The sequence below is a fragment of the Anastrepha ludens genome, chromosome 5, assembly GCF_028408465.1.
Source record: "Anastrepha ludens isolate Willacy chromosome 5, idAnaLude1.1, whole genome shotgun sequence".
In the NCBI taxonomy this organism is placed as follows: Eukaryota; Metazoa; Arthropoda; class Insecta; order Diptera; family Tephritidae; genus Anastrepha; species Anastrepha ludens.
This window is the reverse complement of record NC_071501.1, coordinates 55,655,011-55,681,210: the sequence shown is the minus strand read 5'-3', so window position 1 is coordinate 55,681,210 and position 26,200 is coordinate 55,655,011. Positions and strand designations below refer to the sequence as shown.

General features: G+C 36.5%; 3 protein-coding genes across 5 annotated transcripts; 1 reads left to right on the top strand and 2 right to left on the bottom strand.

The window, feature by feature from the left end:
• The first annotated feature begins 267 nt into the window (after window positions 1-267).
• On the top strand, window positions 268-1,920 carry LOC128862937 (putative nuclease HARBI1). The gene is made up of 4 exons (XM_054101777.1): window positions 268-572; window positions 628-1,069; window positions 1,127-1,271; window positions 1,338-1,920. The coding sequence occupies exons 1-4, from the start codon at window positions 457-459 to the stop codon at window positions 1,712-1,714; spliced, it is 1,080 nt and encodes a 359-aa protein (XP_053957752.1). The 5' UTR covers window positions 268-456; the 3' UTR covers window positions 1,715-1,920.
• On the bottom strand, window positions 1,819-3,118 carry LOC128862938 (uncharacterized). Of its 2 annotated transcripts, XM_054101780.1 has the most exons (3): window positions 3,032-3,105; window positions 2,767-2,947; window positions 1,819-2,705 (listed from the first exon to the last, which is right to left on the bottom strand). In XM_054101780.1, the coding sequence occupies exons 1-3, from the start codon at window positions 3,046-3,048 to the stop codon at window positions 2,013-2,015; spliced, it is 891 nt and encodes a 296-aa protein (XP_053957755.1). In that variant the 5' UTR covers window positions 3,049-3,105; the 3' UTR covers window positions 1,819-2,012. The 2 variants fall into 2 exon arrangements, with proteins under 2 accessions (XP_053957755.1, XP_053957753.1); XM_054101778.1 differs by having other exon boundaries at window positions 2,767-3,118.
• Window positions 3,119-5,054: 1,936 nt separating this feature from the next.
• LOC128862758 (cullin-associated NEDD8-dissociated protein 1) lies at window positions 5,055-22,624 on the bottom strand. Of its 2 annotated transcripts, XM_054101465.1 has the most exons (10): window positions 22,459-22,624; window positions 22,018-22,401; window positions 13,269-13,558; window positions 13,045-13,207; window positions 7,047-8,414; window positions 6,048-6,995; window positions 5,709-5,952; window positions 5,501-5,647; window positions 5,238-5,370; window positions 5,055-5,164 (listed from the first exon to the last, which is right to left on the bottom strand). In XM_054101465.1, exons 1-9 carry the CDS (start codon window positions 22,498-22,500, stop codon window positions 5,240-5,242), a joined length of 3,717 nt encoding a protein of 1,238 aa, XP_053957440.1. In that variant the 5' UTR covers window positions 22,501-22,624; the 3' UTR covers window positions 5,055-5,164; window positions 5,238-5,239. The 2 variants fall into 2 exon arrangements, with proteins under 2 accessions (XP_053957440.1, XP_053957439.1); XM_054101464.1 differs by having other exon boundaries at window positions 5,055-5,370.
• Window positions 22,625-26,200: the final 3,576 nt, after the last annotated feature.

The following is a 26,200-nucleotide window of genomic DNA, read 5'->3' as shown; positions in this document are numbered from 1 at the left end:
GATGCTGGCCAACAGGAACAGCGCCCGAAAATTCTACCAGAAAGTTCGACGGCTTACAGAAGGTTTTAAGACTGGGGCGTTTTCCTGTAAGAACAAAGACGGCGAACTGGTGACTGACGTACAGAGCAATCTTAAATTATGGAGGGAACACTTCTCGAACCTGTTAAACGGTGACAGCTGCGCATGTCATAGAGAATGTGAAGATCCCGATATCCCAATCGTTGACGACGGAATTGTCGTTCCGTTACCCGACCATGACGAGGTGAGAATAGCAATCATGCCTATTATGATAAACGTCGGATGATATGCGGCGGGAGTTAACTCGATCCGCACTCGATTCACTTTTTCACAAAAATGGTATTATTGTTACCGACGGATGCACTGCATTACAATCCGTGAACTGTGTTATCAGCATAATCAGCTGTGCAAAAGACCAATAAATATTTGTTAAATAAAATGGATTCAATAGCTTTTTTTTTGGATTTTAATGAAAGTACAAACAATGATGCAAGACGAACCCGGAAAAAAGTAAGGGATAATGCTGTTGACGTGTTCCAGTTGCCGGATGATGTGTAAGTTCACTTTTTAAGGACAATTGACGAAAATTTATGTGAACTCCTCTTGTAGATTTGTTAAGCAATTCCGTCTTAATAAGATAGCTTTCCAATATGTTCTTAACATATTAAAGAGGGAAATGCTTCCTGTTATTAAAACATGGTCGATATCGCCAGAGCTCAAACTAGAAGCCTGTCTAAGATTTTTTGCTGAAGGGGGTTATCAAAATGGTACTGGGCAGGATTTTAATATTGGCATGGCGCAGTCCACAGTGTCCATAGTACTGTCAGAAGTTTTAAATATTTTAGAGGCAACACTATGCCCCAGATGGATAAGTTTGGCAATGACCGAGACTGAAGAGCTTGAAGCCAAAAGATATTTTTTTGGAAAAACAAGAATTCCCGGCATAGTTATGTGCGTAGATGGCACCCACATAAAGATTTTGAAACCTGCTGGAGACAATTCGCACCTTTATTATAATAGGAAAGGATATTACAGTATTAATGCAATGATAGTAAGTTAATTTCTGAAATTTTAATTGACTAATAAAATGACTTTTTTCTATCTTAAGATATGTGACCATAAGCAGCGAATAAGGTATGTGAACAGTAGGTACGCAGGTGCAAGTCACGATTCCTTTATTTGGGAAAATAGTGAGGCTTCAAGACATTTCCAAACCATGTATGAAAATGGACACAGAAGCACTAGATTGTTGGGTACATATATGACAAAAACGAAACAGTTAACAATACATAAGTAATTTTGATTTAAATGTTCCCTAGGTGACTCTGGATACCCACTTTTACCCTGGCTGATAACGCCCTTCCGAAATGCCGGAGCGAATACACCCCAAAGCCGTTTCAATAAAAGCCATAGCTCGGGTCGCAATATTGTTGAACGCACAATAGGTGTCTGGAAGAATTGGTGTCGATGCTTGCTCTCAGCTCGCCAACTTCATTATTCTCCGGAAAAAGTGGCTCAAATTGTTAATGTTGCGGCGGCACTTCACAACATTCGGATCCATTATAATATTTCAGACGAATATTTAGAAGGGGTTTTTGAAAGTGAAGAGTATGAAAATGGCGAGCCTGTACAACATCAAAGGTATACCAATGAAGCAAACCAAATCCGGAATGAAATGCTACACAGCTTTTTATAAAGAAACATTTTTTTGTTTTCATTTAACGTACATAAATATATGTATGTTTGTATATATTTCTTAAGAACAAAATAAAAACAGCCTTCTTGGCAAATGTTGCACATTAAAACTTAAACTTAAAATATAAAAGCCTTCTTGGCAAATGTTGCACTTTAAAACTTAAGCTAAACAAAATTTCTAATTCACAGTCATTTTTTAAGTCTCAATTGCACATTAAAACTTAAACTTAAAATATAAAAGCCTTCTTGGCAAATGTTGCACTTTAAAACTTAATCTAAACCAAATTTCTAATTCACAGTCATTTTTTAAGTCTCAATTGCTTGTTAACTTCTCCTAATTCAATGCTTAAAAGTTCTTGTTTCACCCTTAATTTTTCAATAGCATTTGTCTCCATAGCCATATTATGTCTTTTTGTCTCCTCAAGAAAAGCTTGGAGAATTTCATTGTTTTTCTTCTGGTGATCACCCAGACGGTCAACCGACCTAGTCAGATCTTTCAGTTCCTTTTTTACATTTTTAAAATGTAGTTCCTGTGCACCAACACCTTCCGAAACTTTTGAATATAACCTCTCCTGCACACCGATTTGCTTGTCTAACAAGTCAAACTGCTCTGGTCTCTTTTTTTTTCGGAGTTCATTTCGAATGTTTTGGTTATTTTCCACATCTTCATTTTCCAACAACTCTATGCAGATGGCGTCTCTCGAAGTATATGAATTTGTACGAGCTCTCTTCGATGTAGATGGAGTAATGTCTTCAACCACCTGCTCTGAATTTAGTGGAGTGGCATGCTCAATAATTCTCCTCTGAGGCACTCCAAACTCTTTTGAATTTTTAATGCCCCCAACACAGGCGTTTAGGCCCACTAGAGCAGCAACATCTTCTTCTAGCGACGATAAAGGTAGTTCCCTATTTTCGCCTCCACCAGTTGCTTGTAATTCCCTTTTATTGTGCGCCAACTTTTTCTTTACTGCTGATTTAAAATCTGACCAAACCTTTAATTAAAACGGAAATAAGTACTTATATTCTCAATGAACTTTTGAATTATCAACAAACCTTTTTCCATTCTGAAATACTCTTCGATGGAGGCCCTAATGAATTCAGTTCCTCACGCACACTCTCCCAAAATTGCTCTACCTCGTTAGGAGCACTTCTGGTAAAATTTTTTGCAATATCAGGATGCTCCTTCATACGAGATATTAAACCTTTAAATTGCTCTCTGGTGGTTGTGCGTTTCCTAAAAAATATTAATTTTGCCATTTGTATAAATTTTGCCAATATATATAATCCGAAAAAAACAAATAAAAATGTTTTTCCTTACATTTTATTGCTCTCCATCTTTATTATAATAATATCCGCAACACAATGACCTGCGGATGAGAAACGAGTAAATTTCTTTGAAACGCGTATTGAGTGCGTTGTTCGTAATGCCATTTTTTTAATCGATCCGTAAACCACATTATCGATCCGCATACTGCTTTATCCGACGTTTATTATGATACCGAATACTGTCGGATCGAGTATAACTCCCTCCGCAACCATCCGTCGGATACCATAATAGGGGTGAATATCACGGCTAAAGAACAACAAAGCCGCGGGCGCCGACGGACTGCCGGCTGAGCTATTCAAACATGGCGGCGAGGAGCTGGTAAGGTGCATGCATCAGCTCCTATGCAAAATATGGTCGGATGAAAGCATGCCTGCCGATTGGAATTTAAGTGTGCTCTGCCCAATCCATAAGAAGGGCGATCCTGCAATTTGTGCCAATTACCGCGGGATTAGTCTTCTAAATATCGCCTATAGGGTTCTAGCGAGCGTATTGTGTGAAAGGCTGAAGCCCACCGTCAACCAACTGATTGGACCTTATCAGTGTAGCTTCAGACCTGGAAAGTCCACCATTGACCAAATATTCTCAATACGCCAAATCTTGGAAAAGACCCATGAAAGGAGAATCGACACACACCACCTTTTCGTCGACTTCAAAGCTGCATTCGACAGTACGGAAAGGAGTTACTTGTATGCCGCGATGTCTGAATTTGGTATCCCCGCAAAACTAATACGGCTATGTAAGATGACGTTGCTCAACACCAGCAGCGCCGTCAGAATTGGGAAGGACCTCTCCGAGCCGTTTGATACCAAACGAGGTTTCAGACAGGGCGACTCGCTGTCGTGTGACTTCTTTAACCTGATGTTGGAGAGGATCGTACGAGCCGCAGAACTTAATCGCTCAGGCACAATATTTTATAAGAGCGTACAATTGTTGGCGTATGCCGATGATTTCGATATCATCGGCCTTAAGAACCGCGCTGTTCGTTCTGCCTTCTCCAAACTGGATAAAGAGGCAAAGCGAATGGGTTTGGTGGTGAACGAGGACAAAACGAAGTACCTTCTGTCTTGAAACAAACAGTCGGCGCACTCGCGTATCGGCACCCACGTCACTGTAGACAGTTATAATTTCGAGGTTGTAAAAGAGTTCGTTTATTTAGGAACCAGCGTTAACACCGATAACAATGTCAACCTTCAAATCCAACGTAAAACCTCTCTTGCCAACAAGTGCTACTTTGGACTAAGTAGGCAACTGAGCAGTAAAGTCCTCTCTCGACGAACAAAACTAACACTCTACAAGGCTCTCATCGTGCCCGTCCTAAGGTATGGCGCAGAAGCGTGGACGATGACAACATCCGATGAAGCGACGCTTGGAGTGTTTGAGAGAAAGATTCTGCGTAAGATTTTTGGACCTTTGCACGTTGGCAACGGGAATATCGCAGGCTATGGAACGATGAGCTGTATGAGCATAGACATAGCGCAGCGAATAAAGATCCAGCGGCTACGTTGGCATGGTCATGTCGTCCGAATGGATAAAAACTCTCCGGCTTTGAAAGTATTCGATGCGGTGCCACCTGGTGGTAGCAGAGGAAGAGGAAGGCCTCCTCTACGTTGGAAAGATCAGGTGGAGAAGGACTTGGCTTCACTTGGTGTGTCCAATTGGCGCCGGTTAGCACGAGAAAGAAACGACTAGCGCGCTTTGTTAAACTCGGCCAAAATCGCGTAAGCGGTTTTCGCGCCAATTAAGAAGAAGAAGAATAATAGAAAATAAAATTGCAAGTTATAAAGCTAAGCTATTAAAAACGACTACTCGGGGGTATTTTGGGTCGCTGATTACCACCTTTTCAACTTTTTAAATCGTTAATAGGAACTTTTAATTAACGTGGCTTCGCGGTAGGCGCTTTTTTATTCTTTTTTTTTTCAAAAACTTTTCAAATTTGGTAGACCAAAGCTCATTAGAAAAATAAAGTGTCACGCAATTTTTTTTATTTGTAAACTATTGTAACTAAAGAAGCAAATAATTAATAAAAGTGTGTTTATTCAAATAAAAACATATCTACATTTAACACGTAGGCAAAAGTTTCACATTTTAAGATAATATGTTTTGGTATCCATATCCGCCGGCAGCCTAATAGGTTTCAGATATGCAAATAAGGCTTTTAATTTATTTAAATTATTAATTTAATATATTTGCCATTTACATTTAACTCTGATCCATTGATGTGCTCTCGGGACTGATTGAATTTGAGTCTTTTTGTACTGAGTCATAAACTTTACACAATTCCGGCGAGTCCTTAATGGTTTTTAAAAATTCCATTAAATTTTGATTTTTATCTGAAAAGGTAAAAATCACATTTATGTTAAAAGACTAAAAATGTTGGCGTTGAGCTAACAAAAACAAAAATAATGCAATAAAAGATATTGTACCACAAACGTTTATTTGGATAAAATAATATGAAATTACCTGCGTTAGGGATTTGCGATAATGCAGATACAGCTCGTAAAGCAGATCTTTTTAATTCATCCTGTTTTTCATGTTCTTGTTTAACAGAATTTGCCTTTACTTTATAAGTACATGTTTCGCGTAACTGTTGTATGAACTGGTCAAGCTCTAAATATAAAATTGTCACTATTTTCGATATAAATATAGCCAAAATTGTAAGGACACCTACGTTGTAAAACTGCATCTGGGCACGAGACAGCTAACCGGGCCGTCATTAAATATGTTAGCATTTTTATGTCGTAGTGATCGCATAAACCAGCTTGTACGTGCCCCAGAAATTGTTTGACATCAACTCTATCAAGCCCTTGTTCTAACAGCGTGTACATACATTCAAATGCTGCTTTACGTATGTCAAGACCATCGTCAACTGTGTGTTTGAAAGGCCCCATTTCAACTTCACGAATTAATTCACACTATAAAATTTAAAAAAATTCACACTATAAAATTTTAAAATAAAATTAAACGTATTTTCAGTGTCTAATTTTTGTACAGAGTGAACGCAGCTTACCTTTACTTTTGTTTCCGAATACAAGAGAGGCAATAAAGTGGGCAAGAGGTCGCGTATCAATGTTGGTTTGTTATGTATTGCAGCATTGAAAGTAACTAATGCTACTCTCCTCACTCCTGGATCTGGATCACGCAAGGATGAAAGAAATTCGCCTAAATTTTGTTTCAATAAGTGATCAATCATCTGTGGTTGATCAGATATTGTGAATTTTATTGAAGAGACCACCACGGCTCTCATGATTGCATTATTAGAATACAGAGCATCGCGAAGCAGTGGTAAAAGTTCACCTGGATTAACAAGAACCAACTTTCCGAGACATTCTGCAACAACGTTTCGAGAACCTTCTTCCGAACCCTCGCAGTGCTTGAACAAATGTGCCCATATTGATGGAACGGATGGTAGTAGTTGAGAAAGTCCATGTTGGCTAGCAGATAATGATGAAATAACTTCTTTTAAAGAATGCAATAATAAGTACTGACGCTTCGGTTGCCCTTCTATTTCTCTGAGTATTAGTGGTAAGTAAGTTTTTAAACTTCCAACCGCCACAGCGCCCAGGGCCAAACTTGAGGCACTCTTTACATCTTCAGAGCTTGCGCCAAAACATTCAATTAAAGTTTGTGGCAACGAAAAAATTGGGCTTAAGTCAAAATTTCGACCGATCTCTCCAATTGACAGAAGACAAAAGCTCGTTTTAGTATCATTAGATTGAGTTGATTTTTGAATGTAATCAAGAAGACGCGATGCCAGAGGAATAGCTTCCCAGGGGCATTTTAGAGTGAGTGCTGCGATGCATTTAGCTAAGGAGTGATGTGCCTGTTTGTGGAGCTGTTCGTTTTCAATAATGATTGGATCCATAAGTTTATTAAGCAAAGAATTGTAGTCCAAATTATGTATATTAGTTTGAACTAAAACTTGTAGAAGATCTAAAGTGCATGAAAGTGCACTACCCTAAAAATAGACGTATTAGTAAAAAAAGCAAGAATTAAAGAAATAACTTACTTGTAACAGGGGAGAGCGTACTAGTAGTAACACAGCTGGCAAAAATTGTCCATGAATACCTTCTAATGCTTTTGGGTGCTTAAGGGCAGTTGTAGTTAAAAGTATTAAGCAATATTGAGCAATGTGTAAGTCAGAATCCGATATAAGTGGCTTGAGCTCAATAATAACTAACTGTAATATTTGAGGATTAAATGCATGGGAATAATTTTCTATCAACTTATTGAGTAAATCCAAGGAATGTAATTTTAGAGCTCTGTGGTTTTTTCTTAAAAATGAGCCTAAAACTGGAATAACTTCTTTTGTTATCAAAGTTAAATCAATTCGCAAAGGAGATGCCGCAATCATATAAATTGCTTTAACGCTGCTTAGGCGAGTTACTTCATTATTTAGACGCTCCATCAAAATTGGGAGGCAAGTTTTTACTTGTGGAACTAAATAGTCCCCCATATTTGCTATTATTTGACCCATACAACTTATAGCACGATCCTTTACTTCTTGATCCACGTCCGCAGTCATTAATTTTTTTAAAGTGGCAGAGTAAAGATCTTGTACAAACGGACTTATATCAAAAGTAGCGGGTAGTAGCTCTGAATGATCTTCTAAAGGCCTAATAACTTTTACAAGTTCTTGCAAAACTTGAAGTGCCTCTGTAGAAATTTTATAAAATGAGTCAAATACTGCATTAACGATAAGTGGTAACAATACAGAAAAGTGTGGTTGAAAAAGATGCGAAGGTGTATGACTTGTTAATAATAAGCATAAAAATCCTAATGCATTGATTTTAATGTTGCTTGTTGAGTTCTTATCACTTAGGGTATAACTAATGCCAGGCACAATATCATCCAAATAGGGTCCTAAACTTCCTGGTAATACACTTAGCAATTCACGTAGCAAACTAAAGCAGTCCTGACGTGTTTTCATTGACCTATCACGCATTAGGGGCTGAATAGTTTTAATGATGTCTTTTAGTTGGTCTTGAAGGAGAGCAATAGTGCGTGGAATTTCTTCCATCGAATCGGGGTCTGGAGATGAAGCGTTTGGCGCCTTTGTACTTTTCAATAAAGTTATATATACATGAAATATGTCCGATTTGACATTTTCTTCTCGTTCTTTAAAACGTAATATTAATATGGGACCTAAATCTTGGCAAAAGCGTTCAAGCAATTCTTTGCGAGTTATTATTAGAGCTTCTAAACATTTTGCGGCAGCGCGCCGAATTTTCCAGCTTATATCATCATCATCACTGTAATCATCACTATCAGCATAATCTCCTTCTTCAGTGTCCATTGCAAGGCAGCTTTGACCATCATCAGATTCGTAGTTGTAGTTTGGATCATAACTCAAATATTTCAGACAGATGTCCAATATCTGTATTGCGAGGAAAAATTAATATATATATCTCCATTTTGGTATTATACTATACAAAATACATATTTTAATATAATGGTACTATAATGGCACTATAATAAAACTGAAATGCATTAGTAAACAAAAAATAAAATTATGTCATCAATATTTTCAAACAAAAAGTGTCTCGTTTAATTATAGACTAACAATGTATAACGGCGGCCGCCGTAGCCGAATGGGTTGGTGCGTGATTATCATTCGGAATTCACAGAGAGGTCGTTGGTTCGAATATCGGTGAAAGCAAAATTAATAAAAACATTTTTCTAATAGCGGTCGCCCCTCGGCAGTCAATGGCAAACCTCCGAGTGCATTTCTGCCATGAAAAAAAGCTCCTCATAAAAATATCTGCCGTTCGGAGTCGGCTTGAAACTGTAGGTCCCTCCATTTGTGGAACAACATCAAGACGCACACCACAAATAGGAGGAGGAGCTCGGCCAAACACCTAACAGAAGTGTACGCGCCAATTATTAATTAATTAACAATGTAAAAGTAGAAAAAATAAATTTCATTGTTCTATGGTAGGCCTTTTTTTATCTACAAAAAACTAATGTTCATAAAGATAGTTTGTTTTTGTTTTGGTGGATAGTTTGGCTAAACTATGCCAGCATATTAGAAATTATTCTGTCGTAAACTGTCTAAATTGCAAGTGTTTAATACGTTTTTATTCAATTCAATACCTCAATTTAAACAAGTGAAAACGCAAGTAAAAACTTTCATTTCTGGCCTTTTTTCTAAGGATCCACTACGTATCCATAAGGGGCAGGGTGGGGGTTTCATTTTTGGAAATGACAGTTCATGTCATCTCTAAAAATCGGGATGAGAGGCGAAACGTCCCCTCTTCCTCCGCCCATTTAATCATCGGCCATATAACATTCATTACAAATTTTTATTATTAATTACTAAAGAAAGCCGAAAAAATATATCGCAAGAGAAAACAAATTTCTAATTTGCTCAACTGCAAATTCTTAATTATCGCGCAACAAGAAATATGTACATATATGACTTAGATCACATTGAAAATTACACTAGGCGCGATTTAACGAACATTAAAACTAGCAATTTTCGTACTTTATATGCAAAACTAGGTATGTTTGTACGTTTTGTTTTTACTATTCGTAAGAATTCGTCATCGTATCCAAAGATGCCACCAAAAGTGCGAATTAAAAAAAGAAAGTCTGCTGTTTTGTTTCAAAAGAATGAGTAAGTATGAGGAATATACCGTATATACAGGGTGGGCCATATAGCGTTTGCTTTTTGAACCACCTATTTTTTGAGAATGGTAACACAAATGACATGTCAAATGTGTTCTTAATTTACTTAAAGGTTTGACATTTACGAAATGGGAGCGTCCCATATGCTTGAACAAAATTGAGAAATATTAAAAACCTATTCCCTAAGTGGTGAGTCTTTTTCTTCTTTTCTGATTTTCACATCGGTGGCTACGTCAATAAGCAAAATTGTCGGATTTGGGGCTCAGAAAATCCACACGTTACTGTAGAGAAGCAAATGCATCCACAACGAGTCACTGTTTGGTGCGGTTTTTGGTCTGGCGGCATCATCGGGCAATTTTTTTTTCGAAAATGAGCGAGGAGCCGCGGTTACAGTAAATGGCGAGCGTTACCGTGACATGCTCAACGAACTGTTGGCTACCGTTTTTGAATTTCGATATCAATTGGCCGCCTCGGAGCTGCCAATTGGACTATTTTTTGTGGGGAGCCGTTAAGGACAAAACCATCCATAGACGATTGATGCTTTAAAACACAAAATCGAAGTTGCCATTCATGAAATTGGAGCCCAAACAATCGAAAATGTGCTTAAAAATTGGGTTGATCGAATGGCCTACTGTAAAGCCAGTCGTGACAATCATTTGAACGATATTATTTTTCATTCATAAATGACAATGTTCAACCTTCAAAAAAAAAAAAGTTTGAAAAAACATTGATTAGTTTTTTTTTATAGCCGATTCAAAAAGCAAATTTTACATGGCCCACCCTAAAGCTTTGAAACTAAATGCAATTCATTTTTCCCCCAATGGAATTATTATATAACGGTACTAGTAAATTGCAAAAATAACAAAATTAAATATTATAATTCTAGAAAAATATTTGTATTAAAGTACAATCCTATTTGAATCGCTAGCCGGTCGAATTTTTCAAATCGATACCTCCTAGCTGAAATTATGGTGTTTTGGATAAAGAGATAATAAAAATCATCGATTGTTAAAATTAACAACAAAAAATAATTTTAATCGAAGCCTTTGGTATATGAAATTAGGATTAAAATTCAGTTAACCTACAGCTTTTGGGGTGGCCACTTCAAGAGTTTTCCCCCATATGAATTCATAATTAACGATAGATATTTCCACCTTAAACACAATTTTTTTCTCAGATAAGATTAAAATTAATATAACACAAGTTTTTACAGAAAAAATTTTAAAGTAAATGGCAACTTTTTGGCAAATGGCAATGGCAAATTTTATAATAATCAAGTTATTGTATATTCTAGAAAAATAAATCAAAGCGCCAAAATTAATTATGTATTCGAAAATTCAATTTGAAAAAAATAGAAATACTTAAGAAGAAAAAACTATGGAAAGTATCTACATTGCACCGACAACAATAACAAAGGAATGATTTGATTTACGAATACACGAATAGTTAATAACAAGTTTTATCACATGTCACATGATTCTTAGATAATAATTAGCTTTCCTTGGTATCTAAACCTTGACTGTTTAAGCTTGGGTACATCACTGAAGGGCTCGGCAGGTTTGCTTAGGCATGCCATAGGGGCGACCGAAACCGCATCTCAACTAGCCGATCTAGTGGAGGTACATTTCCAGGATAGCTAGGTACTAACACCCAAACGGTGGGCAACAAGACTGGCGGAGGGCAACGATACCAAAGTACCTGATAGATTACGACCCGCAAAGTAACAGCCTCCCGGATGGAAAGTGCAAGGCAACTGTGGTCGAACATCTAATAGGGCTAACCCAAAGTCAAGCACTAGTACTGGATAGGGTTCTGTGCTAACTACCAGCTTCGGGGAGGCCAGAAACATTACTGGTCTGATACTGAGGCAGCAAATGATACCTACACTAACTTAAAGAATGCTTAACGCCAGAGGTCGCGAAGCTGTATGTGCTGGGCCGCGCCATATGTTTTCCAAAGGAAAGTAAACGCGACGCTGCGAAAATAAGCCCAGCTGAAAGCAACTGTCCCAAAAAGCGGACCAACCTGCAAGCAAGTGTAAAGTACTTGAAGATTCGAGTGCAATAAATTCTGCACCAAAAGCTGTGCAGAAAACCAAGCCCCAGAGTTTCTATGCTACCATCGTTAAGGACTTAAGACTGGCTGTTCTAACCAAATCTATGAGGAATTCCTTGATGCTAGTCGATTCTTCAACCGAGGAAGCTGTCAACTGGTTGTGTGGAACGGCGACAAAACTATCCGACTGAGAAGGTCCAGAATTAGGCACATGTAATTGGAACAATATAAAGGGTGTACACTTAATGACTGAATACCTACCACGAGCAGCTAGCGTTGAAATGAAGAAGCTTCTGGACTTCAACAGCAAGGAGCTGAAAACTATTGACAATGAACATCGACGACCAGTCAATAATAGCAATCAGGGAGAGCAACTATAGGATCGTTCCCACGACGGTCGGTTCTACGTAACCGGAATGACCGGGATTCATATCCAGCCAAGGACTGTCACTTCAGCAGCATTGCTTGTATATATGGGGAATGTTTATGCTGATACAACAACTGTAGGATATTCTACAATCAAGCCGAAGTCAACATTGGAATCGAAATACCAGATGAGGTAGCGGGAAAGATAGCTGAAGAAGTGCCTGAAATCGAGGTGAATTCGATGGAGTACCACTGTCAGGCATCAATGAGGTCATGATAGTTGATGAAAGTGCAGCGGTGCAGAAGCAGTAAAAACGATGACCAATCGTTCCCACGACTGTCGGTTCTACGTTACCGGAACGAAACGGATTTATATGCATGTAAGGGGAATGTTTATGCTACAACAACAACAACGACAAGCACTAATACCGCCAAAATAATTTCTTGACGGTAATCGTAACGGCGATTCTCAGGTCTAAATTTGTCCAACAACCCTGGGACGTAAGGGTCCAGATAAATGATTTGGGCGCAAACAACACAACTATGAGACATTAGATGTGCTGGTCCAGAGTCTTAATGGTATTCACTTACAATATGAATTTCCTATGTCTGTTGGAGTTTTTATCTGGAGACCTAGTAGCGGTACAAATATCGATTATGGTGTTATCAGGATATTTACCAAGGGATGAAAATCAGCACCACATATAGGGAAGGAAATTAAATCACTGGAATCGTACTACAGATACATAAGCGGACCAAACAGCTGGGTAAACATATTTTACCAGAGAAGGAAATAAAACTCAATATAATAGGGACAAATATATATACTTATACTCAGAGTAATACTTTTAACCCATGAAGGCCAAAATAGACATTTCAAGTCGCAAGGCTAAATCACCTCATAGTAATAACAATAACATTTTGAGTTGTGAAATAAAATAAACTAAAAATGTTCTTACCTTAGACACATGAGGAGTAACGGCGTCTTGGCATCGGTACACAAAGGCTTCAAACGCTTGCAGGCAAAATTCATGGACTTCATCGTCATCACAATAGCTGTACATCTTTAAGTGCTCAATAGCTGGATTGACATGATTACATAAACGTGGTCCAGACTGTCGGCTACGGTTCAAAAATGTATATTTAATCAATAATTGAAAAAATAAATGTGGATATACTTTACCAAATCGATGCTAAACACTGGATGTAAGTGCGAACAGCGCCTGAGTTAGGGTTGTTTTTCAAGCCTTTGAGGAGGCGATCGATAACACTGTCATATATGCAATCATCTGCTAACGAAAGTAGATGTGAAAGAGCAATGATTGAACGTTTTCTCACAGCTTGTCGAGGAGACTCTAGTTGAGGGACTAATGCTTTTAAAATTGGATTGTGGAAAGGAACCAGAAACGGTCCAAAACGTGAAAGCAAATCGGTGAGAATGTCAAGAGCTTCGAGCTTAACAGAAACGTCCTCCTGTTATAATGAAAGTATTCGTTAAATATACGTTATTAGATGCGAACATTAGAGCGACTTATATTTAATTAATATTAAAAAAAATTGTATGTAAAGAAAAAAATCACGCTAGGAAATGCACAATCTTCATATATGTAATACTTTTATATTGGCAGTATCAACAAGTGCAGTCAGCAAACATTCACATATTCTCAGATGTTAGCAATACATGTAAAACCTACGAATGCGCAAAACGTGCATTCGTATCTGAACTAGGTAGGTTACTAACAATAGCCACCTGCGATTCGCCACTTCTCTGATCGATATGTACTACACTTGACGAAAAATTTGCATGTGAAAGCAACAACAAAGTTATCGAGCAAGATTCGCCACTAGCGAGTATGGTTATTTTGAAAAAATAATGAGATGCCGCCTATCCTCGTACCGTTACTTTGCTTCAGGCGAATTTGACAATGAGTGACGTTATATTAGCACAATTGGTGACCAGTTTGGCCAGATTACCATTTTCGTAACTTGACTTTGCATGTTTTTGGTTATTTAGTCTCGGAGATTTCGTGACATTTTTCTAACCTGTTCTAATTAAAATTTAATGTTTATATATTTGTAAAATATATTTTTTGTTAAATTTGTTCAGTAATTCACGCAGTTTTATTTAGCTTTACCATTTTTTTAACATCTGGACACATTGCCCGCGATTGCGGTTATTGTTGATGCTCTTCTCCTTCCTAAAGTCAAATCTCTCTCTCACTATTGCAGTGTTGCCTAGCTTTGGATATAAAAACGCACTAAAATACCCATTTAAAGAAAGTAAAATACCAAATTTTTATTTAATTACTTAAAAAAATTTTATGCGTGCCAAACTGTTTTTTAAATGTGCGTTTTTTTAAATAAATGTGTTATTTTCAATAACATATTATATTATGTACAATTTAATTTATGAGTTTTTTGTTAAGAGAAACTCTTTTGTTAAGAAAACGACTTTTTTGCCATATTTGAGGTTATGTAACAAGATAAGGTACTCTTTTTGTAAAAATGTCGTTATGGTTTCTTCAGTATTTTCTAGCCTTTTTTTGCTTATTTTTACTATGAATACACGTATTGATGATCCCACTAAGAATTGAAGACCGGAAGAAATGATTACACCTCTATGGTTTTAATTCGCATGCAGTAAATTCAAACGCTTCAATTCAAAGGTTTTCAATGTTAAGAAGAGATGAGAGAAAAAGATTTAATATTCTTGCATAACCTTAAGGGGTTATACGCAGTTATGAAGCAAATAAAATACGGGTTGTCAAGGATTTATTCTGAAGAAACTTCAGAATATTTTAATTTGAAAATTTTTGGCGGTTATAAAAGCATCCTTCAAGAACGTAACAAAATTTTTTATTTATGAAAATGTTGATTATAGAGCGCGCTGCAGGCGATTTCTGGAACCTCCTTTAAAAAAAGACGATTTACGGTGTACATCGTAACTCAGGATTGAATTATCTGAAATCAAAAAACCAAACAAATTTTGTTAATATATTAGATTATCTAGTAATTAATCGTTCGGCTAATCAAAATAGTGAATTTTCACAAAATGGCAACTTTTAAAAGAAATGATTTCGATTTTTACGTTAAAATTTGGCCGTAAATTGATTATAAAATGGAAAATAAGTATCAGATTTACAAAAGGAACGATTAATTACTAGAAAATGTATCTTTAAAGATTGAGTTAAAACGGTTGACCGATCAAACAAGCCGTTTTCGAGATATCGTGTACACCGACTTGAAAAATGCCGTTTTGAAAAAAACACGTTTAAAGTTTCAATACCTACCTTAAAACGTGCCGAGGCATCTCTACATATTTAGGTATAACTCCGAAAGTATTGCTTAGATCTACTTCAAATTTCGTGCGTATACTTTTGAATATATGTACATTACAAAAATGCAATAAAAAAAATCGATTTTTTTGAAAGTCATAACTGCGTATAACCCCTTAAAAGAAGCAAAACATTAAATACCGAATTTTTTAAGAATCAACAAATTTTAATTAGCACAAAAATTTTCTCATAGTGACCTGTTTTAACCTTCTTTTGTTGAATAATACAGTTTTTTTAACTTACAGTTTCGACAGCTTTACATTAAAAAAAGAAACAAACACCAAACTTAGAAATTTTCGCACTTTGGGTATAAAAAAAACACAAAATTTATTGCGAAGAGCAAATGGTTGGCAACCCTGCACAACTCAACTAATTTGACGTCACGCCCTCTCTGATGGGCACTATCTTGTTGCTATCATTCTTGGGCTATGCCTCATAAAACTGGTATAACTCACTATATACAATGCTGCCAACTTTCTTTTACTATCTTTTCTGATATTAGGTAAGTTTTATTACTAATACCCATTAATTGCTGCAAAACAAATGCCATTTTCGGCAGCCATTTTCCAGTGCTTCCAACGTACCATACGTTATTTATGCCAATTGCTGCATATATTCGCCGCTCGCTAACGCTTGGCGAAGCGGAGACAGCTAATATATGGCAAACTTGTATTTTATTACTACGTTTATGCGTTTGTACAATTAAGTTAAAAATTATAACATTCATTTATGCCTCTTGCTCTTTTCACCAATTCACGAAAAGATCACAAATTCATTTTCAATTCAAACTTTAACTGCTACAAAAAAATAGGAGTTATGGAAGTGTTGAATTATTCTTGTTCTATTATTATACATATGTATGTGCTCAGAATCATTCTCACAGGACGCATATCAATATTTTTGTAATATCGGCATATAAAAGAAAGAAAAGAAAGCACTACAAACCAATCTACTCAAATTCCTTTAAATTCGAAAATCAGAAGAAGTTTTGGTGTCATTATCTTCAAATAGCTTATGACTATATTTTGACAGTATGAGTCGAAAACTGTTGTTTATCATCGCCAGGTTCATGTTTTTTTAATCATTAATTTCAAAAATACTTTGAATTTGCATTCTGATTAATAATATACGCATGCCTGAATCACAGGGCGAATCCGGGTATACCGGAATTACATTAAAAATATCCCCAAATCTGGGAATGCAAATTTTCAGCTAGCATTGGCATACCTAATTCATAAGTAGAATGTATGTACATAGCGAAGAGCGTAAGTGTATGTTACCATTTCTAACTGTATTTTATGAGATCAACTCCTAAATAGACAAACGCATAAACGTGGTACATCATCTTTGCATATGTTCATATGAGTATATCAACGAACTGTGCTGCTAGAACCGAATTGTCCAATACTGAATTTAGCACTTCCTTATTTCTTTTTTACTTTAACTTTTCCTTCTCAAAACATATTGATTTAATTGTTTCGAAAGCGTTTGCAATGATTGGTTTCAAAAGAAGAACCTCTGTTGGTTTATTTGTCCTCAGCTAGAATCCGGCGTATTGCTCAGAAAAAATCGATATGGTCCAAAGGATCTTTACAAATTAGTCTACACAAATGCAAGACGACATCTGCTTTGTGTTCAGACAGTGCATGATAGGAGAATCTCTACTTCACTACTCTTCTGTAATAACATTGTCAATGACAGAATCAACTTCAAGGATTTTTTATCATCGCCAAGGATAGGATATTAAACGCTTATGTTCCATCGCAGGGTTTACGACAGAAGTTTTCGTGAAATGTGCCCTTAAAAAAAGTATGTCCACTATGAAACTATTAATCGACCGATTTATGCATCACTTTTATAGGGTAGTCCACACAGTAGTTTCTATTTTTCAATTCTAAGAAATGAGCAAAAATCATTTTTTTCCAGTGTATTGTCGGTTTATTCAAAAGAGGTAACATACCAAATACAGTGAAATTCCCCATTACGGACAGTCCTTATAACCGGACAGCTCCAATAACCGGACAAATTTTGGGCACACAGGTTTTTCGTTCATTTTTTCATACAAATATCATCCTAATAAACGGACACTCTAATAACCGGACGCGGACAAAGTATTTCAAACCGTTTTCATAAAAAAATTTCTCATAGACGGACAAAATTCAAAAATATCACAAGCAAGCTTTGTTGTTCATTATAAAAATGAAATAGGTGATTCCCCTTTTAACATGTATGCACACATTCAAGCCCTGTGTTTTAAATTAAGAGTAGTTTTCCATTCAGTTTGTTAAGTCAGTTGCATGCGAATGGTTGCGTTCAAAGTTCGTAACAATATGGCGCCGAAAAAGCAGGTACTTTCTATTAAAGAAAAAATGGAAATTATTAATGTTTTCGAAAAAGATAAATTATCAGTACGTGGAATTGCAAAAAGGTAAAGTAAAGTGAGCCCAAAAATTTAATGGTAGGTACACGTTTCTTTTGCTTTGAAAGATTCAATATTGAAAGGTTTGAAAGATTCAATTACACAAGCTGCTGAAATCAATAAAAATAAAGAAAAAAATCGTTCTAAATGGGAGTCTGGAGTTAATGTTCATCAAAAGCGAAGCTTTCTTAAAGAAGGCGGCTCTAAAATAGACAAGATGTTTTTTAATTGGTTCGCTAAGGCTAGAAGTCAAAACATTTCGATTTCTGGTCCCATTTTGAAAGCAAAGGCAATGGAAATTGCAGGCAAACTGGGTGTACCTAATTTTAATGCTTCAGATGGATGGTTAAACAAATGGCGAATAAGGAATAATGTTGCTTTCAAATGCGTATCTGGTGAAGCTGCAGATGTAAACCAGGATGGTGTCGAACAGTTTAGGACAAAACTGCCATCTCTGTTGACCGGTTACAAGCCTCAAGACATTTACAACGCAGACGAAAGTGGGCTTTTTTTCGTGCCTTACCTGACAAAACCCTCGCTCTTAAACCCGAAAAATGCGTGGGCGGTACACTATCAAAGGAAAGACTCAAAATTTTGTTCTGTGCTAGGAGATAAGAAGCTGCTTTTGGTTATAGGTAAAGCAGCCCGACCTCGATCTTTTAAACATGTTCCAATCGCAAAGCTGCCAGAGGATTGGAAGTCTAATAAAAAAGCATGGATGACTCGAGAAGTAATGAGTGAATGGCTGCAGCAGTCAGCAATCGAAGAATGAAAGCGTAGAATCGAAAAATTATCTTGTTTTTAGATAACGCGGCTTCTCACCAAAAGGAATTAAACTTAACCAACATAAAAATTATTTTCTTACCGCCAAATACAACGGCAGTTAGCCAACCCCTTGATCAAGGTATAATCCAAAATTTTAAAACTTTGTATAGAAGCTTAGTTTTAAAACACTTGCTATCTAAAATTGACAATACAAGTTAAGCCTCAGAGCTTTCAAAATCGATTAATGTACTAGAAGCTGTGTATTTCATCAAAGCATCTTGGGATAAAGTGGAAGCCACAACCGTCCGAAATTGCTTCCGTAAAGCAGGATTTTTGGAAACTTATGAGGATCTTCCAGATTTTGATTCTGAAGATGATATTCCCCTGGCAATCTATACTAGGCTTCAGGAAGGACTAGACTTGGCAAATGATTTGGAAGGTTTTCTCCAAATGGATCAAAATGTTTTCACTGAGGACAACAATATAGAAATTCAATTTGACCAACAAGATGATACTATGGACATAAGTGATTCAGAAGATGAATTTTCAGAAGAAACAAGTGAGCCTATAGCATCATATGATGAGGCTTTAAAACTTGTTGCGGGCTTGAAACAATTTGCAAAAAATGACTATGTAGCTTTTCAGCACATTAAAAATATCGAGAGTCACTTTGAAAATGAACATTTTAAATTAAAGCAATCAATGTTTAAGCAATCAAGCATGACCGAATTTTTTCAATCAAACTAGTATTGAAATGTAAAGACTTGTACAATGTACTTAATCGATATATGTACATATATGTATTTATATGTAATACTAAAGTATGCAAATATTCTTTACTTCCAAAAATTTCTTAAATAAACTATGTACAATACAATTTATATGTGTGGTATATATTTTGTGACTTCATCCCTTATAAGCGGACATCTCTGCGACGGTGAGTGTCCGGTTATAAGGAATTTCACTGTATTTATAGAATACGATTCCATTCATGCTGGTTTAGCAGGCCCGCATCCCGTTAAAAAACTGCAGTACTCGCCGTTGATCTAAAGACGTTTGCAGCAGCAATTTGAAAGAAAAAATTGCTAAGGATGGCACCGCTCCAAAATCCGCACCAAACTGTCACTTTCTAAGGATGCATTGGTTTCTGGAAGATCGGCTGCAGAATTGCCGATCCCCAGATGCGGCAATTTTGCTTGTTAACATAGCTTCGCTAGAAGATGATTTTGACTTATTTTTAATGAACGCACTGTTTGGACTACATAACGAAATAAGTTTGCAATGTTTCGCATCGTTGATGATATTTTCTGTCAAGACCTCCATCGGGAAAGAACTGTCACTGACAAAATAACAAATGATTAAAAAAACACTATATATACCACCCTGTATAGACACATGCATATAATTGGAGCTTACACCATTTGTTGGGTGTTTGGCCCAGCACCTCCCCTCAATTTGCGCATAATTGATGTTTTTCGACAAATGGACGAGCATACAAATTTATGCCGCATACGAACGCCAGGTGAATTTCATTAAGAGATGTTTCACGGCGAAAACACACTCGGAGGTTTCCATTGCTTTCCATGGGGCAACCACTATTATAAAAAACCTTTTCTATCAGCATGGTTCGAAGCCGAGCACTACCGAATGGTATTCAAAAACAATCTCATTCGGCTACGACGGTCGCTATAGTAATGTCTGGGATTTAAATACGAGTTTACATACAGTCAACGCCATACACTGCATATTGACAAGTTTCGACTATCTATTTATTTATTTTGTTATTTCCAATATTTTTTTATAAAAATATAATTCACACTACAAGAACCATATAAAGTAAAAAATTCGAACTTTGTATAAAATTTGTGAAAATTCGCCAAATTTTCATAAAAAATTTTAACTTTTTACTTAAAATTTTTGAAAAATTTTCAAGTATGCAACTTTAAAGCTCATTAAATTTTGGTTTATAAAAGTCAACTTTCAAGTAGGCCAAAACTCTAACTGGTTATTGAGAATTTTTTTTACTCGCGGTCTTATGCATTTTCTCCATTGAACGCCTACTCCACATTTTTTTATATGAAAGAAAATACCCAACACCGTCAGCAAAGAACATGGTTCAAAATCAACGCGATTTTTGAACCCCTTGGAACTTGCAATTTATTTCGATGGTTTATAAAACTGCATACCCGAAATGTTTCTGAAAATTTTGAGTTTAATTTAGCTAAAAAGTACGACTCACGTCATCGTGGTTAATGCAACAAAATGATCACCGTGTTGTTTCATATGCATATACATAGTACCACCTTGATAAAAAAAAAACCGAAATATATTAAGAAAATTTAAAATACTAGTTTATTCTTCAATTATTATCTTTAAAGAACTCCCAAGGCGAATCTATTAAAGGTGGTAGTGGTAAATAAGCTGATTTGTTTTTTTTTTCGCTGTGTACATGTAGTTGTCCGCACAGAATAAAACAAGGCGATTCATTTTTTCGTTTTCTACTTCGCAATTTCCTTGCCGTGACAATCAAACGTACAAAACATTGTTGTTGGTTTAGTGCCACCACCTTCAATAAACGCGCCTTGAGTACTCCCCATCAACTGCAACGCGCTTATGTCAGCGATTGATTCAGCTCTAGGAACATTTCTGAAACTCTTTTTTGGTATAGCCATCATCCTTTCTGCTCCTAAAACGCGTTTCTCGTAGTGGTTTTTTGACTCGATCAAACAGAACAAAATTGCAGAGAACCATGACAGGTGAATCCGATGGCGATTCGTTCTTTATCAAAAATTCACGGATGATGATAGCACTGTTCTTGTGCTCACATAATTAAGTGACTCTAAGTACAAAATTCTCAAAAACGCGATTTGGTATTGTGACAATTACACCTAACTCTCTTTTTACACGATAGATACGTTCCCGAATTCGTGTAAAAAGAGAATAAGGTGAAAACAATTTTAAACAAGTTCTAGAGTTCACTTAAGAATTTATTTCGTGCTTACAAATTTTAATTAATTAAATATATTATAAGAAATAAATTATTAAACGGTGAGAGCAAAATCTACCGAGTGCCAGAGGCTTTGCCTGGCTAGTTTAAACTCTTCCTACATGCGTCTCACTCTATTTGCTCTATTAGATTCAAGAAAATTTCATAAAATACTGAAAATCGTGTTAAAACAAACAATTCGGGTGAAAAAGAATTTTTCTTTTTAATTTGTGTTAAATCAAATTCGTGTAAAAAGAGAGAGAGAAAGAGAAGCGTCACATTTAGACCATCCTCTACCCGGCTTTCAATACGTTTTATCCAAAGTATTTCTGTTTTGGAGTGTGGGTGATGGCTTTAGACTACCTATGAATTTTTCCCAAGCGGTTTTCATTGTTTAAAATTTTCATATTAGTTCCATTATAAATACCTTCTCTATTGCATTATTGAGCTTTCCAGTTATTCTCCGGCACACATTTGGCGCTAACGAATTCGAAGACTGCGGAAGTTCTAATATAACAGTTTTAAGTCCAATACTAGAAATGTCGCGAAGTTGTTCAACATTTGATATCATATTCAAGCATAGAGAATCAACAATAGTTTCTACTTGGTTTTCTTTCACTTTGTTTACTAAGGGCCCCAAACACTTTACCGCCAAATTTTGGACTTCGCCATTTTTATCCTCTAATAATCTTAAGATCATTCGCACAACCTTCTTTTCAGACTCGTCATCAAGCTTAATGCTATCCTTTTGTAACTCCGTCATTAAATCATTTGTTGCCATAAAACGAAAATCTTTGTCACTAGAAGTCATCTGTAAGAAAATGTATTATTTTGGTAGCCTGCAAGCACACATCTATTTTAACATTACTTTTTCCAGTAAGCTGGCAATTTGATGGTATTGATAGGACATGATCACAAACTAAATCAAAACGCTTACAAAATTAGAATCACTGTTAAGTATTTCTTATCAACCTTCCGTACCGGTATATAAAACAAAGACTTCAATCGATGAATAGAAAATCACTTTTCAGTACTGGTATTTCTAAATGACTACTCGATAAACTAACTGTGCACTTACACGTTTATGATTTAGAAGGCATACACCAGTCAAACTGTACAAGTTTCCAGTTTGACCAAACTGTTTGAGTAGTGTATAGAGATCTTTTCATGCTTGATTTATCGTTTGAAGAAAATTTTAAATTATGATGAACATATATATTTAAATTTTGTATTTGAAGGCGCCACGGTTGAGTAGTGTATGGATAAATAAGGAAAGTCGGGTTGAAGTGGGTTTGCCTAATTATTTTTTTTCTTTCAATTTACGTGCACTGACTGGTTGCCAAAAATTATTTGAATTAGCAGAAATAGCCAAGTCGAATTTATTCAAGGTGATGGCACTAATGCAACTGATTTTGCGTTTCGCGTGACAAAGTAGCCTGCTTCTTTGTTGGTACTTTCTTTGTTTGTTTATATTCCCATGAAAATTTTGACATTCAGTATGAAAAACTGTAAAAACCAAATATATACAAGTAAGTGTATTAAGCCCCATATAATATTAATTCAAGAACCGTAGATGGGACCGTAAAGGACTAATACAGGGATTGGGAGATATAACGTAGGGGTCTATCCTTTTTAAAATGGGAGAAGTCCGTCCGCGGACGTGTATTAATATGCCAAAAGTGGTCGATTGCATTCTGTTAAGACAATCTGCTGTCAAGATAAAATATCGCTTAGACGGTAAAGAGATAGAGACAATCGTTGTCTCGGCCTCTTTCCGTGCGACTTTATGCTCCCTACCCGTACGAGGGAGTTTATAGAAGTTGTAAAATACGCTAAATCCATGCGTTTAGGTATTGTAGGATGTGACGCAAATTCACAGAACACTCTCTGAAGTAGCACTAACTCCGGGGGCATAAACTCATGGGTTTCATTCTGTCATCTCGCTTCATATTAGAAGTGACATTATCTAACGATAAAATATCAGATAATATAACTTGTTGGAAAGTTCCTGTCGGACTATCGTTATATAGAGTTTGGGATTGCGGCCGAAACAACCTCAACACCAGCAGGACGGAATCCTCGAAAAGCGGATCCGACAAGATATGACGATCTCATTAAAGAGGAAATCTTCGACGTCTCGAATCGCCGGACAATAACTGCGACTTAAGAAACACAAACTCAGTAAGGCGAATTTTAATCGAGTGTTAGAAGGTTTTTATTTCGTTTATTTCAAGTCTAAAACACAATTACAGTTCTTATGGACCACTTAGAGCTAATACGAGCTTAAAGTATTACATATTATTATAATATAATAAACATATTAATATTAAATAAATACATTTAACAAAAAATTTAGAAATTTATGAAATTCATTCTTTGAAACCGAAAAGTCAAAAGTGAATTCTCTAAAAACGCGGGCAATAGGAGCATTATGCGCATAACTCGTGTTAAGAAATTTAAGATGAAATGTGTAAGTATTGCGTAGAGAGAATATGAAAGTGAATGCTACTTAATAGAGATTAATAAATTCCTCCTTTAATTACACTAAAAACAAAATACAGTGAGAGTATAGACCTTCTACTCTCTAGAGGTTTTAAGTTAATTAAAATCAGATACTTAGATTGACTCCCGCAGTCGATATGTTGCTGTGACCAAGCATCAGCGTTAGTTAAAGAAGCAGTGAGAGTGGGCATAGTTGACGTGTTGATATTAGCAGTGGGTGCAGAAGTCGGCGTGATTACACTTATATCAGTGGCATATGATTTTTTTAATGGATCTGCAGCTATCTTGGTCTCTCCTTACACAGCAACAGCAGCATTAGTTTTAGTGTATTTTCAAATACTAATCACGGGAGAGGGCGAGAGCATTGGCGTTTACAGCAGATATAGTAGAGTTTTTTGATGTTTTTTGATTTAGCTGTCTTATCATGGCACCCACATGCATGTATACAACTACGGAGCTCGTTAACCTCGGTTGTAAGCAAGACAAGGGTAGAGGTGAAAACTTCGATGCTATTTTTATGCATGGCTCTTAATTCTGAGTGCAGTGTTTCTGTTTTTTCAATCATTGCACGGGCATACTCAGCTTTAAGAGAAACAATCTCATCAAGAACGGTTTGTAGCAAGGCGAATTTATTATAGGTGACAGCAACCACATATAAGTAAAACCCTACATGTATTTGTTTTTGCATTTGGTACAAGCATCAAGTCAAAATACAATACAATACGAATGTAAACATACCAATACATACAAACAAACCATATCATTTTGACGTAAGCCATACCTACGGCGAAAAATTCAGCTGGGTGAATGCTGTCACCTATAATAAATCCACCTTGGTTTGTAGGGAAATTATTCTGTTCAGTTTCTTTATCACTTAGCCGCTCAGCAAGAGGCACCTTAGGTAATTTGAGCGGTAGTTGGCGAGTTAAATGATGTTATGTTTTTAGATATTTCTCCACTAACGGAAGGAGTAGGAGAGCGGATAGATTTTCGGCGATCGGCCACACAATTTTTGCAAAATAACTTATTGTCCGAGCTGAGTAAGAATTCTGAATCATCTGGTAAAACACCAACACAATCCAAATGAAAAAAATCGTTACATTTGCCGCACTGCACTTTAGCTTGGATGCGGTCAACCTTTAATCCGCGCACACAAGGAATTTTATAAGTAAGAGTTAGTATAAGGCACTTTGAGAATTATCAAATAAAAGAGTCACTATTTCGAGCACATTAAATTATAAAATTTTGTTAATTGAATGTCCAGTGTAGAATGAAAAAATTTAAAATCGCGGAGAATTGTAAAACTCATGTCTACCACTAATGAAGGTTCTGAAAATAATATTTACGGCATGTCTTGCGAACGCTTATGTTCCACAATTGTGGGGTTTGGTGAAAGTTCTATTTGTCCCAAGCCCAGGCAGAGACAATTTTGCTTCCCAAAAAGTTTCAGACTTATAAGACTTATATCGTTTATGCTTAAAAATGTGGAACGTATAGTGGAGAAGCTCATTAGTACAAAGGCTCTATGTCGAAACTGCTGGCAAAGCTGTTGCGTTGGTTGCCTCGCTGAAAGGGGTAACTATAAGAATCTGAAGGTAGCTATAGAGAGACGTTACGTGACCACTGGCAACAAAATTGTTCAGATAGAACTGACGGTTGGCTCATTTGGCGTATGCGAAAGAAACTGCATGTTTCGAAGAGCCAGGCATTCATAAGAGGTATATGAGATCCGGGCACGAAACGGACAGCACGCTCATCGAACGAATCCAAAGCCGGTCTACGCCTGCCTACTAGCAGAACTGCACATACTGTCAAAAGTGGCCTTATAAAACGCCCTCTCTATTTCCCACGGCCCTCCTGTCGATGGCCTGATCTACCCTAACCGACGGCATTTTGCAAGGGATTTGCTTATGCATTTCTAAGTTCCCTTGAGTAACGAAAATTTATTCAATTTATATTTTCAAACAAATACAATGCTACACTCAGTAGTTGGGCCGCCAGTTGTGGTGTCAGAGTTAACTCTGACAAAACGGAGTTGATGCTATTCACCAGGAAATACAAACCTCCGCCTTTTAAGCTTCCAAGACTAAACAACCAGTGTCTTACAC